Here is a 13,301-nt window from a genome sequence, read left to right on the forward strand (position 1 = left end):
TATTTTGGTTCCACCTGAGCAGGTCGACAGGGCTATCTATGGTTTAATGTCTTATTTGAAAGACGATTACTGACTTCTAACCCCATTTTTAAAATGTTGTTCCATGTTACCATATAAGCTTTTAAAAAAAAAAATGTTATTTCATATTTGTACTGCTTTATCGATCCATCTCTACTTAACCCTTGTTCCTTTAACGGGAGTTTTGGAGAATATGTCCAAATATCTACATTGAACTTTCTTCAATAAGTTGAGAAAACATCCAGTTGATAGACATCATGCATTCAGAGCAACCTGAAGTGCTCTTGCAGGAGATGATCTCTGTTTAATTAGATTCCTCTTGTCAATGCAGGAGCATAGTTCAGTCAGAAGAGAAACTCATCATCAGTGCATCATGGGCAAAGGACGATGACATCAGCCGACTGCTGACATCCCTCCCAAGCTGGACGAACATGGCTCAGCCCAAACAGATGAGGCCTAAGCGAGAAGACGAGGAAGACTTCACAAGGTCAGATTGAGATTTTGCATTTCAGTCCAAGATACCTGATGCAATTAAGTTGATGTTTAAAAACATGGCAGAAAAGAGAGTTTGCTGTCTCAGAAATGTCCAGCTGTTAAAGAAAGAGAATTATATCCTGAAACATAAAGTTGAAATTGTCCAAAAATGTATTCTTGGTGAAAACGGCAGTTGTTTTAATTTCCTGCCGTCCTCTTTGATGCCAATGTCACTGTGTCCTCAACCAGGCACCATCGGAGGGCGCTCCAGCCACTTCCTGGTTTCCCAGATGAAAATATATTGGCACGTTTTGCGACTTTGATAATTTATTCCTAATCTAGAAGGAAGTTTAGGTAATTTATATTAAGATACTGTTTTAATTTAAGTTTAACAACAACAGCAACAATTTGCATTTATATAGCACCTTTAATGTACTAAAATATCCCAAGGCGCTTCAGAGAAGCCTCATCAAACACCAAGTCACATAAGGAGATATTAAGACAGATGACCAAAAGCGTGGTCAAAGAAGTAGGTTTTAAGGAGAGAGAGAGTTAGTGAGGCGGCGAGACTTAGGGAGGGAATTCCACAACTTCGGACCCAGGCAGCTGAAATTACGGCCGCCAATGGTGGAACGATTAAAATTGGGGATGCTCAAGAGGCCAGAATTGGAGGAGCGCAGAGATTTCTAAGGGTTGTAGGGCTGGAGGAGGTTAGAGATGTGGAGGGGCAAGGCCAGGGAGAAATTTGAAACCAAGAATGAGATTTTTGAAATCAAGGTGTTGCCGGACTGGGAGCCAATGTAGGTCAGCAAGAGATTAAATCCTTAGAGCACACACTTTCTAGGAATGCGAATTGGAGCTACTCAAATTGGAGTCTATCCCCAATGGTATTTCTTGCATGCCACATCAGGTTGAGACAAAGATTTGTTAATGCATTCCAGAGAGGGAGGTTGGCTGGAATCCATTGGAATGGCTTCATTCACATGAGCCCAGCAGGGCATGCTGCCAGGAAAGCCCACACTTAGGTCAGCAGTAGGAAAGTTGATTGGTGGCTCAACTGGCCAATCCACAGACAAGGAGAGCTGAGGCAGGATCAGAGATCGGTCTTTGCTTTGGTGACTAGCTAGAACAAGCTGACTGAGTCTGCGGAGATCTGCTGAGGAAGTCAAGACAGAAGAGAGTTGAGGGCTCCCAGCTTAAGCATAGCGCTGACCAGTTTTGGAGAAATTACTATCAAAGTGAATGTTACACTAACGAGGTTTCTTGGACTACTCCTGATACTTAAGTGTCTTTATCACTATTACATTACCATTTCTGTGTCATAGAATGCAAGACAAAGACTTATTAATGTGGCGAGATAGGTGGAATGTCTGTAAAATCACGAGGAGGTCACTCTGTTTTGTGAAACAGGCTTTGAGAGACAAATTCTGGGCATCTTAAGTCTCCAATCTGTAATATGGTAGGTGTTTGAGGTCAGTCATAAAACAGTGATCTAATCTCTGGACTAAAATGATACCATAAACCAAAAATCATCTTTTTTCCCCTCGGAAATGCTTTGGGACATCTACTACATTAAAGATGCTATATAAATGCAAGTTGTTGTTCAGCATTTCAATGTGGGTAGACATGAAGGTTGTTTATAATAGTGGTGTAATTGTATACTAGGTAAAAAGAAAATTGAAGAAATGAACAGTTTATACAAAATGTTGAGGCAGTTTAATGACGCAGCATGTTGTTTGGCCACAGTGTATGCGATGGTCGAGGTGAGTTTGGATGCATGATCCAGCACACCACAAGTTCTCAATCTCAGCTACAGAAATGGAGGGAAAACTGGAGGAAGATTCCTCTCGCGCTTCTCTCGTATGCCCTCTGATGGCCAACTTTAGAGCAGCATTGGTGGAAGGAAGTAGGGCATCAACCTGCCCTTTTCACAAACCATTGTGTGTAATGTGGGTTGATAGAAAAAAGGACCCATTATTTTTATAAAAAGTAAAGTACCAGTGACAATTAATACCGGAACTGAAACATTGCTGATTGTAAGAGACTATTGCGATATATGTACATATGTCTGAAACGCATTGCGCAGGAATAGACAAGTGCATATTGTCGTGCATTTGCAATAGCCTTTGCTGTAAAAGGATTGCTTATGGCTTCTATACTGATGCCAAATAATATTTTGGACTTCAAACTCACCAGAAAAAATGTTTGTTTGACATCTGTTGGGGGCTTAGTCAGCAAGTGATGCCCTGCAGTTCGGAGTGGTAGGTTTCCTTTTAGTCCTGGATGCTTATCAGGAGACATCAATAACTTAAAAATATATATTATCACTGATCACTGACACAGTTCATAGCTAATAGCAACAGTCTGGCAAGCTTGAAGCCCAAAGTGGTAGGTCTCAGTGGTGGTCAAAAGGGGAAATGAATGTAAACCCTTCTACAAACAGACTTTGCTTTGGCAAGTATATTGGGAGTATTTTACACTGAAGTGTTGTTTACAAGAGTGGCTTTCTTTGGTCCTGGCTCTATTGTACTAGTTGTGGTTAGAGTGGTGGTCATTGCGTTCTATTCCATTAATGCATGAAGCTGTTTATTGAATGATGATCCACACCTTATTCCTAAAAAATAAATCAACGTATGGTCAATGTTCCATAATTTTTTTATCGTGTGCGGTGCCTTTAAATTGCTGCGTGATTCATTCAAATTTTGTGCGTGCGCGGTTATTACAATACAAAAGCCGGTGAGCAGAATGCGCGGGATCTTACAGACACTGCGCATCCGCGAGGCCGCACAGCTTCGAGGGAACATTGCCCATAGTACAACATAGGCAGTATCTTACTAATAAAAAGTGTAGTGTAGAGTGAATGGATGTAAAGCCTCTCCTAACTTTCTGTTTGGTTTGGGGTAATCACATCGTATAATCTGCTACGATTAGCCAGGGGTAATTAGCTATGAAAGTCACATTCCACAGCAAACACAGACAGCAACCATTTCAGTCCCACATCAAAAACTGAAAATGTAACCATTTAAAAATTGCAGCTGAAAGCTTAAATAAATAAGCTGAAGCAACTAAACATTGGGGGAAAAAACAGTTCTAATTAAAATTTTAAGTCGGGTGAAATTAGAGACTGGATCAAGCTCCTGGGCCGTTGGAAAAGACTGGCACTTAATTTATGCACAAAGCCAGTCAGGGCTTAGGCCTACAGTATTCTGGAAGAACATGGGGCAGACAGATTCTCCTCCTCTTGCAGTTGGCATGAAGGATTACCTGGGCAGGAGGGACCATGTTGCCCATACATGCCTGATTTTTCATCCATTGAAATGAATGGACGAAAAATCAGGTACGTTCTCTTATGGATGTGCAGTCCTCCCTACCTGATCTTCCTTTCTGGGATCCTTTACGCCACTCCAGTAACAGTCCCCATATATTTTTCCTTTTGTCTGCATGCTTCACCACGGGAGATCCACTTGCATATCGTAAATCGTGAAGTCACTATATATTGTAGCTGTTCAGATATTCAGTGTCGCCACTGTGTAATTTTAGGAGACTGATATCCCAAGTGATATCATTCAGCTTTGTTTAATATCACCAGCAGGAATTAAGGCGCCATCTATAATCATCTTCTAACAAGAGTACAGAGAATATCCCTGCTAAAAGAGCATATATTTATGTCATCAAAGTAAACATGAGGGATTAACACTTCTTCCCCTCCCCACCACAAACCTTGAGAAAGAGATGACAATTATAGATGGTTCCTAAACATGTTGTACTTTACAAGGTTAAAAGGGCAGGATGAGTTTTAGCCACATAACACCTACGCAAATGACACCAGTGACTTCCATTTCTCCTTCCCTGGCTTGGTCCATCCTTCCATTTATCAATCTGTCAGAATCCTGAAATAGAAATATATTTTAAGTGTCTGGAAAGACGCAGGGTAAAAGTGATTAATTGTACTTACTGACACGTTGCCGTTTCCATTTTAATGAGGGAACGGGACAGTTGACGAGGAGGTGGACAACTAAAGGTTAAATGGCCTGGGGTGGCTCTGGTCAAGTGTTGCAGTATATCAACTCCCCATTGTTATGAAGTTGTCAGCATTTTTCCTTTAATATGATTGAGAGCTGCAGGGTAGCTAGTAATATGCTAATTGATGAGCAGCACTCTGCTTGCTGTCCTCACCAGTTATTTCTCTTGGCTTTTTGGTCTCTAAGCAACTGATATGCTCACCATTTCAAAAAGGTTACTCTTCATAATAATAAGCATCTTGCAGTAAAACAACAGCTGACAGAATTAATTAGTTTGAGACTCAAGAGCAGCCCTAGTAAACATGTCTCTGCAAATCTTAAAGCTGCATTATGTGCAGAAGGAGAAAGGCGGCAATTTTTCAAACCACTGACTTTTTAAAAGAGAATTTACACCATTTTCTGACTTTCTGCTATTAGTTTTTTTAGGTGTGACGTGGCCAATAATTCACACACTCATTGGTTGGAATTGCAAATTGAGATTTTTACATCAGACTTTTTTTTGGAAGGGGAGAAAGAGAATGAGGGGGCTTGGTGGACACAACTAGTGAAATGCATTAGTAGTTCTGTGCCATAAGATTGTGAACATAAGAAATAGGAGCAGGAGCAGGCATTCGGTCCCTTGAGCCTGCTCTGCCATTCAATAACATCATGGCTGATCTTCTATCTCAACTCCACTTTCCTGCACTATTCTCATATCCCTTGATTCGCTTAATATTCAAAATTCTATCGATCTCTGTCTTGAATAATGACTGAGCATCCACAGCCCTTTGGGTAGAGAATTCCAAAGATTCACCACCCTCTGAGTGAAGACATTTTGCCTCATCTCAGTCCTAAATGGAAAGTGAACTGACTGCTTTAGTGAAATGGAAAGGGCACATAAGAACATGGGAAATAGGAACAGGAGTAGGCCATTTGGCTCCTTGAGCCTGCTCTGCCATTTAATAAGATCATGGCTGATCTGATCTTGGCCTCAACTCCACTTCCCTGCCTGCTCACCATAACCTTTGATTTCCTTATCGTTCAAAAATATGTCTGTCTCTCCACCTTAAATATATTCAATGACCCAGCCTCCACAGCTCTCTGGGATAGAAAATTCCAAAGATTCACGGCCCTCTGAGAGAAGAAATTCCTCCTCATTTCCATTTTAAATAGGTGACCCCTTATTCTGAAACTATGCCCCCTAGTTCTAGATTCCCCCACGAGGGGAAACATCTTATCTACATCCACCCTGTCAAGCCTCCTCGGAATCTTGTATGTTGCAATAAGATCACCTCTCATTCTTCTAAACTCCATTGAGTATAGGCCCAACCTGCTCGACGTTTCTTCATGAGACAACCCCTTCAACTCAGGAATCAACCTCGTGAACCTTCTCTGAACTGCCTCCAATGCAAGTATAGCCCTTCTTAAATAAGGAGACCAAAACTGTATTCAGTACTCCAGGTGTGGCCTCACCAATACCCTGTACAGTTGTAGCAGGACTTCACTACTTTTATACTCTATCCCCCTTGCAATAGAGGCCAACATTCCATTTGCCTTCCTAATTACTTGCTGTACCTGCATACTAACGTTTTGTGTTTCATGTACAAGGACCCCCAGTACCCTCTGTACCACAGCATTTTGTAATCTCTCCCCATTTAAATAATCTTTTGTTTTTTTATTTTTTTCTGCCAAAGTAGATAACCTCCCATTTTCCCACATTATACTCCCATCTACCAAATTTTTGCCCACTCACTTAGCCTGTCTATATCCCTTTGCAGATGTTTTGTGTCCTCCTCACAATTTGCTTTCCCACCCATCTTTGTATCATCAGCAAACGTGGCGACATTACACTTGATCCCTTCATCCAAGTCATTAATATAGATTGTAAATCGTTGAGAACTCAGCACCAATCCCTGCGGCACCCCACTAGTTACTGTTTGCCAACCAGAAAATGACCCATTTATCCCGACTCTCACTTTTCTGTTAGTTAGCCAATCCTCTATCCATGCTAATATATTACCCCCAACCCCATGAACTCTTATTTTGTGCAGTAACCTTTTATGTAGCACCTTACTTGGTTGACTTACTTGGTCTCATGTTGCCATGGCAAACAAAAATATATTTTTATATATGACTAAAGGTAATTTCCCCCCACCCCAATAACTTTGTAATCTTCCACTGTTTACAAGGTCCAAGAGGGGAAAGATGTTTACGAAGTGAAACCCAAACTACTTTTTCAAACAACTGTCGGAAAAAAATGAACCCTTTGGATGCTACCCTTCCCCAAAATTGTTTTTATTATAATCAAATGCAAACAACTAAAAAAAACACTGCAACTGCATATGTGCAGCTTCTTCAACGTTGTTGGATGTCATCACTGCCTTGGGAAATATCAGTCTTGTGTAATTTGACCGAAAAAGATCCAGAGAGAAAGGAGGTGATATTATGCAAAGTTAGTCTCACTTTTTTTTATATAGATATATTCATGCAAAAATAATGGCACAGCCCTCAAGAGGTTTGTTATAACATTGATTCTGACAGAGTGTTCCTTAAAGTACACAGGTGTTCTTTGTTGTTAACCCTTTGAACATTTATAGCTTGACCCTAATTGGTCATTACTCTGGAGGGAAGGATGAGGACGAGAGATGTGCTCGCATAGATTATCTTCAGTGACACTGACACTGAAACTGATTCATATTCATGAGTTGCTTACAGTTGATTGAAGCTAATTTTCTCAGTGGTACAGTGCAAGAGGCAATGAATTAATCTGAACATCTTTACCCAGAGAGTGGTGGGAATGTGGAATTTATTACCACATGGAGTGGTTGAGGCAAATAGCATAGATGCATTTAAGGGGAAGCTCGATAAGTACATGATGGAGAACAGAATAGAAGGATATGCTGATAGGGTGAGATGAAGTAAGGTGTGAGGAGATTCATGTGAAGCATAAACACCGGCACAGACCAGTTGGGCCAAATGGCCTGTTACTGCGCTGTAGAATTGTGTGGAATCTCCCCCTCTGTCAGGGGCATGGTGGTAACTCGTTTGAATGTCAGTACATTGAAGTGGGCACTGGACTGCGTTTCAGCTTCAGTGAAAAGCTAAGCTTTTCCCAGAAAGAGTAGACAAGTACTGTACATTCAACGCACCCCCTCGCCCCCACCTTGCCCCACTCACCCCCATTGCCTGCTTCCATTCCAGCATCTGAGAAAATAACTCTTGGTCTTTGTCTTGTTTCTAGAATGGAGTACTTTTCCCACCACTCGGTTGACAATGCGGGCCATTAGCTGCTCAGGTTTGTAGGTGCATGTGAGTGGGAGGCATTCTGCATATATTTGTGTTCCACAATAGAAATTCCTGTCCCAGCACAGTGCTAGTAGCAACACGCATCTGTTCAACAAAGAGTCGACCTCACGACTAATCCTGAGGACAGCTTATTTGAATAAATTCTTAATGTTTGCTGCACTAGGGAGTGTACTTAATGGTAAATGGCCGCATAAATTCTGAGAGCTTTTATAAAGGCTTAAAATGGATTTGAGGCTGCTTAGTGCTGGCGGAAGAAGTAACGAAGCGAGGCAATTAAAAAAAAAAAAAAAATTGTTCATCACTAGTAAGGCCAGCATTTACTGCCCATCCCTCATTGCCCTTGAGAAGGTGGTGGTGACCCACCATCTTGAACCGCTGCAGTCCGTGTGGTGAAGGCACTCCCACAGTCCTTTTAAGGAGGGAGTTCCAGGATTTTGACCCAGCGACGATGAAGGAACGGTGATATATTTCCAAGCCAGGATGGTGTGTTACTTCGAGGGGAACTTGGAGATGATGGTGTTCCTGTGCACCTGCTGCCCTTGTCATACTAGGTAGTAGTGGGTTTGGGAGGTGCTGCCGAAGAAGCCTTGGTGAGTTGCTGCAGCGCATCTTGTAGATGGTACACACTGCAGCCACGGTCCGCCGGTGGTGGAGGGAGTGAATGTTTAAGGTGGTGGATAAGGTGCCAATCAAGCGGGCTGCTTTGTCCTTGATGGTGTCGAGCTACTTGAGTGTTATTGGAGCTGCACTCATCCAGGCAAGTGGAGAGTATTCCATCACACTCCTGACTTGTGCCTTGTAGATGGTGGAAAGGCTTTGGGGAGTCAGGAGGTGAAACACTCGCCATAGAATACCCAGCCTCTGACCTGCTCTTGTTGCCACAGTATTTATGTGGCTGGTCCAGTTAAGTTTCTGGTCGATGGTGACCCCCAGGATGTTGATGGTGGGGGATTCGACAATGGTAATGCCGTAGAATGTCATGGGGCAGTGGGTAGACTCTTGCTTGTTGTAGATAGTTATTACCTGGCACTTGTGTGGTGCAAATGTTACTTGCCACTTATCAGCCCAAACCTGAATGTCATCCAGATTTTGCTGCATGTGGGCATGAACTGCTTCATTATCTGACGAGTTACGAATGGCACTGAACACTGTGCAGTCATCAACGAACTTCCCCTTCTGACAGGATTGAGGGAAGGTTTTGATGAAGCAGCTGAAGATGGTTAGGCGTAGGACACTGCCCTGAGGAACTCCTACAGCGATGTTCTCGGACTGTGATGATTAACGTCCAACAATCACAGCCATCTTCTTTTGTGCTAGATACGACTCCAACCAGCGGAGAGTTTTACCCCTGATTCCCATTGACTTCAGTTTTACTTGGGCTTCTTGATGCCACACTCTGTCAAATACTGCCTTGATGTCAAGGGTAGTCTCTCTCACCTCACCTCTGGAATTCAGCTCTTATGGCAATGTTTGGACCAAGGCTGGAATGAGGTCTGGAGCTGAGTGGTCCTGGCGGAAGGTTATTGGTGAATAAGTGACACTTGATAACACTATCGAAGGCACTTTCCATCACTTTGCTGATAATTGAGAGTAGATTGATGGGGCGGCAATTGGCCGGATTGGATTTGTCCTGCTTTTTGTGGACAGGACATACCTGGGCAGTTTTCCACATTATCAGGTCGATGCCAGTGTTGTAGCTGTACTGGAACAGCTTGGCTAGAGACGCGGCTAGTTCTGTAGCACAAGTCTTCAGCACGACAGTCGGGATCCATAGCCTTTGCTGTATCCAGTGCGCGCTCAGCCATTTCTTGATACCACATGGAGTGAATCAAATTGGCTGAAGACTGGCTTCTGTGATGGTGGAGACCTCAGGAGGAGGCAGAGATGCTCGTCCATTCGGCACTTCTGACTATTTCTTCTATTTCCTCACAGGCTCTTTCCGAGCTCCCCTTGTCCATGAGACCCACCTCCTGCTCCCTTAACCCTATTCCCACTAAACTGCTGACCATCTAACTTTCCTTCCTGGCCCACATGTTAGCTGATATTGATAACAGTTCCCTCTCCTTGGATTCTGTCTCCCTCCTCTTCAAATCTGCTATCATCACTCCCTCCTCAAAAAATCCACCCTTGACCCCTCCATCCTTGCAAGATACTGCCCCATCTCCAACTTCCCTTCCTCTCCAAAGTCCTTGAAAGTGTTGTTGACTCTCAAATCCATGGCCATCTTTCCCACAATTCCATATTTGAACCCCTCCAATCAGATTTCCGCCCCGTCACAGCACTTAAATGGCCCTGCCCCTTATCAAAGTCACAAATTCCATCCTACATGACTGTGATCTGTGGTAAACTATCCCTCCTCGTTCTTCTCAACCTCCCTGCAACCTTTGACACGATAGACCACGCCATCTTCCCCCAGCACCTCTCCTCCGAACTCCAGCTGGGTGGGACTTTAGTCATAGCCAGAGAATCATTTGTAATGGCTTCGCTTCCCGCTTCCGCCATTGTCTTCGGTCCTAGCCACTGACTCCATTCCTCTCCCTGGCAACTGTCTTAGGCTGAACCAGACCGTTCGCAACGTCGGCGTCATATTTGACCCCCCAGCTGAGTTTACGTCCACATATCCTCTCCATCACTAAAACCGCCTACTTCCGCCTCGGTAACATTGTCTTGTGCTTGCTGACCTACATCGACTCCCGGTCCAAGAATGACTCGATTTTAAAATCTCTCACTTTTCCAGAACTAGATAACAACACTCTGCGTCCATCTCAGCAAGGTAGAAAGCATCAGCTGCACATAATCTGGAGAATGCAGTCAGTGAGCTTGAAGTGGTAACATTGGCGATGAGTAGCCAGAGCAGGAAGATGCCTGCTGGATGGACACATGGCTGTAATTAGTGAACCCTGCTATTTTCTGAATGTAACTGTGTGTGTGTGTGTGTGTGTGTGTGTGTGTGGTGAAATTTGGCAGCTGTGTCATGCTCCAGTTGCTTTTCTGTGAGGGAAAAGATGAAAGTGTTATCCATTTTGACCGATGTTGTGGCCAATGTTAACCTTTGACTACTGGCAGTGTTGTAACTATGTTAGAAGTTGGTTGCAAGTGTCCTTGTAGTTCTGCAAATCACTCCCAGCTGACCAGGAGCTTGTGGAGGCATGTATGCTCAGTCTTTGACATGTTGGTATGCTAAGGCTTGCAGATGTGGTTGGTGGTATAATGGCTGGTGTAACTGGAATGGCTACTAATCACACTGGCATATCTTCATTCATCTTGTACAACTTCAACCATAATCTACTCTACTTGGGCATATTAAAACCAGCCACGGTCATTAACTTTGCCTTCACCTGAATGCTAGAGCTTGTATCTAATTACTCTTTTTAGAATCATATAGCACAGAAGGAGGCCATCCAGTCCATCGTGCCTGTGCGGGCTCTATGAAAGAGCTTTCCAATTAGTCCCACTCCCTTGCTCTTTCCCCATAGCCCTACATTTTTTTTCTTTTTAAGTACATATCCATTCCTTTTTGAAAGTTGCTATTGAATCTGACTCCACCATCCTTTGAGGCAGTGCATTCCAGACAACTTGCTGTGTTTAAAAAAAAATAATAATAATTCTCCTCATCTCTCCTCTGGTTCTTTTGTCAATTATCTGAAGTCTGTGTCCTCTGGTTACTAAATGTCCTGCCAGTGGAAACAGGATAGACAGAAAGGAAAAGGAGGCGGGGTGACGTTGCTGGTTAAAGAGGAAATTAATGCAATAGTAGTAAGGAAAGATATTAGCTTGGATGATGTGGAATCGGTATGGGTGGAGCGACGGAATACCAAAGGGCAGAAAAAGCTAGTGGGAGTTGTGTACAAACCTCCAAACAGTAGTAGTGATGTTGGGGAGGGCATCAAACAGGAAATTAGGGGTGCTTGCAATAAAGGTGCAGCAGTTATAATGGGTGACTTTAATATGCATATATATTGGACTAACCAAACTGGAAACAATACGGTGGAGGAGGATTTCCTGGAGTGCATAAGGGATGGTTTTCTAGACCAATATGTCGAGGAACCAACTAGGGGGGAGGCCATCTTAGACTGGGTGTTGTGTAATGAGAGAGGATTAATTAACAATCTCGTTGTGCGAGGCCCCTTGGGGAAGAGTGATCATAATATGGTGGAATTCTACATTAGGATGGAGAATGTAACAATTAATTCAGAGACCATGGTCCAGAACTTAAAGAAGGGTAATTTTTGAAGGTATGAGGCGTGAATTGGCTAGGATAGATTGGCGAATGATACTTAAGGGGTTGACTGTGGATGGGCAATGGCAGACATTTAGAGACCGCATGGATGAACTACAACAATTGTACATCCCTGTCTGGCGTAAAAATAAAAAAGGGAAGGTGGCTCAACCGTGGCTATCAAGGGAAATCAGGGATAGTATTAAAGCCAAGGAAGTGGCATACAAATTGTCCAGAAATAGCAGCGAATCCAGGGACTGGGTGAAATTTAGAACTCAGCAGAGGAGGACAAAGGGTTTGATTATGGCAGGGAAAATAGAGTACGAGAGGAAGCTTGCAGGGAACATTAAAATGGACTGCAAAAGCTTCTATAGATATGTAAAGAGAAAAAGGTTAGTAAAGACAAACGTAGGTCCCCTGCAGTCAGAATCAGGGGAAGTCATAACTGGGAACAAAGAAATGGCAGACCAATTGAACAAGTACTTTGGTTCGGTATTCACTAAGGAGGACACAAACAACCTTCCGGATATAAAACAGGTCAGCGGGTCGAGTAAGAAGGAGGAACTGAGGGAAATCCTTATTAGTTGGGAAATTGTGTTGGGGAAATTGATGGGATTGAAGGCCGATAAATCCCCAGGGCCTGATGGTCTGCATCCCAGAGTACTTAAGGAGGTGGCCTTGGAAATAGCGGATGCATTGACAATCATTTTCCAACATTCCATAGACTCTGGATCAGTTCCTATGGAGTGGGGGGTAGCCAATGGAACCCCACTTTTTAAAAAAGGAGGGAGAGAGAAAACAGGGAATTATAGACCGGTCAGCCTGACATTGGGTAAAATGATGGAATCAATTATTAAGGATGTCATAGCAGTGCATTTGGAAAGAGGTGACATGATGGGTCCAAGTCAGCATGGATTTGTGAAAGGGAAATCATGCTTGACAAATCTTCTGGAATTTTTTGAGGATGTTTCCAGTAGAGTGGACAAGGGAGAACCAGTTGATGTGATATATTTGGACTTTCAGAAGGCTTTCGACAAGGTCCCACACAAGAGATTAATGTGCAAAGTTAAAGCAGATGGGATTGGGGGTAGGGTGCTGACGTGGATTGAGAACTGGTTGTCAGACAGGAAGCAAAGAGTCGGAGTAAATGGATACTTTTCAGAATGGCAGGCAGTGACTAGTGGGGTACCGCAAGGTTCTATGCTGGGCCCCAGCTGTTTACATTGTACATTAATGATTTAGACGAGGGGATTAAATGTAGTATCTCCAAATTTGCGGATGAT

The 13,301-nt window shown here is 43.2% G+C and overlaps 1 protein-coding gene and 1 long non-coding RNA gene across 2 annotated transcripts in view; one reads left to right on the top strand and one right to left on the bottom strand.

Moving 5' to 3' along the window:
• The window catches only part of exoc4 (exocyst complex component 4), a 617,734-nt gene that overhangs the window by 543,929 nt on the left and 60,504 nt on the right, over positions 1-13,301 (top strand). The window contains exon 12 of the mRNA XM_070897190.1: positions 350-505. Coding sequence (XP_070753291.1) covers positions 350-505 — 156 coding nt within the window. The remainder of the gene's footprint in view (positions 1-349; positions 506-13,301) is intronic.
• Positions 1-13,301, bottom strand: part of LOC139278431 (uncharacterized) — a 133,642-nt gene that overhangs the window by 17,702 nt on the left and 102,639 nt on the right. The window contains exon 4 of the long non-coding RNA XR_011596264.1: positions 4,308-4,382. This is a non-coding gene — a long non-coding RNA (uncharacterized lncRNA). The remainder of the gene's footprint in view (positions 1-4,307; positions 4,383-13,301) is intronic.

Source organism: Pristiophorus japonicus, chromosome 13 (assembly GCF_044704955.1).
Source record: "Pristiophorus japonicus isolate sPriJap1 chromosome 13, sPriJap1.hap1, whole genome shotgun sequence".
NCBI lineage: Eukaryota > Metazoa > Chordata > Chondrichthyes > Pristiophoridae > Pristiophorus > Pristiophorus japonicus.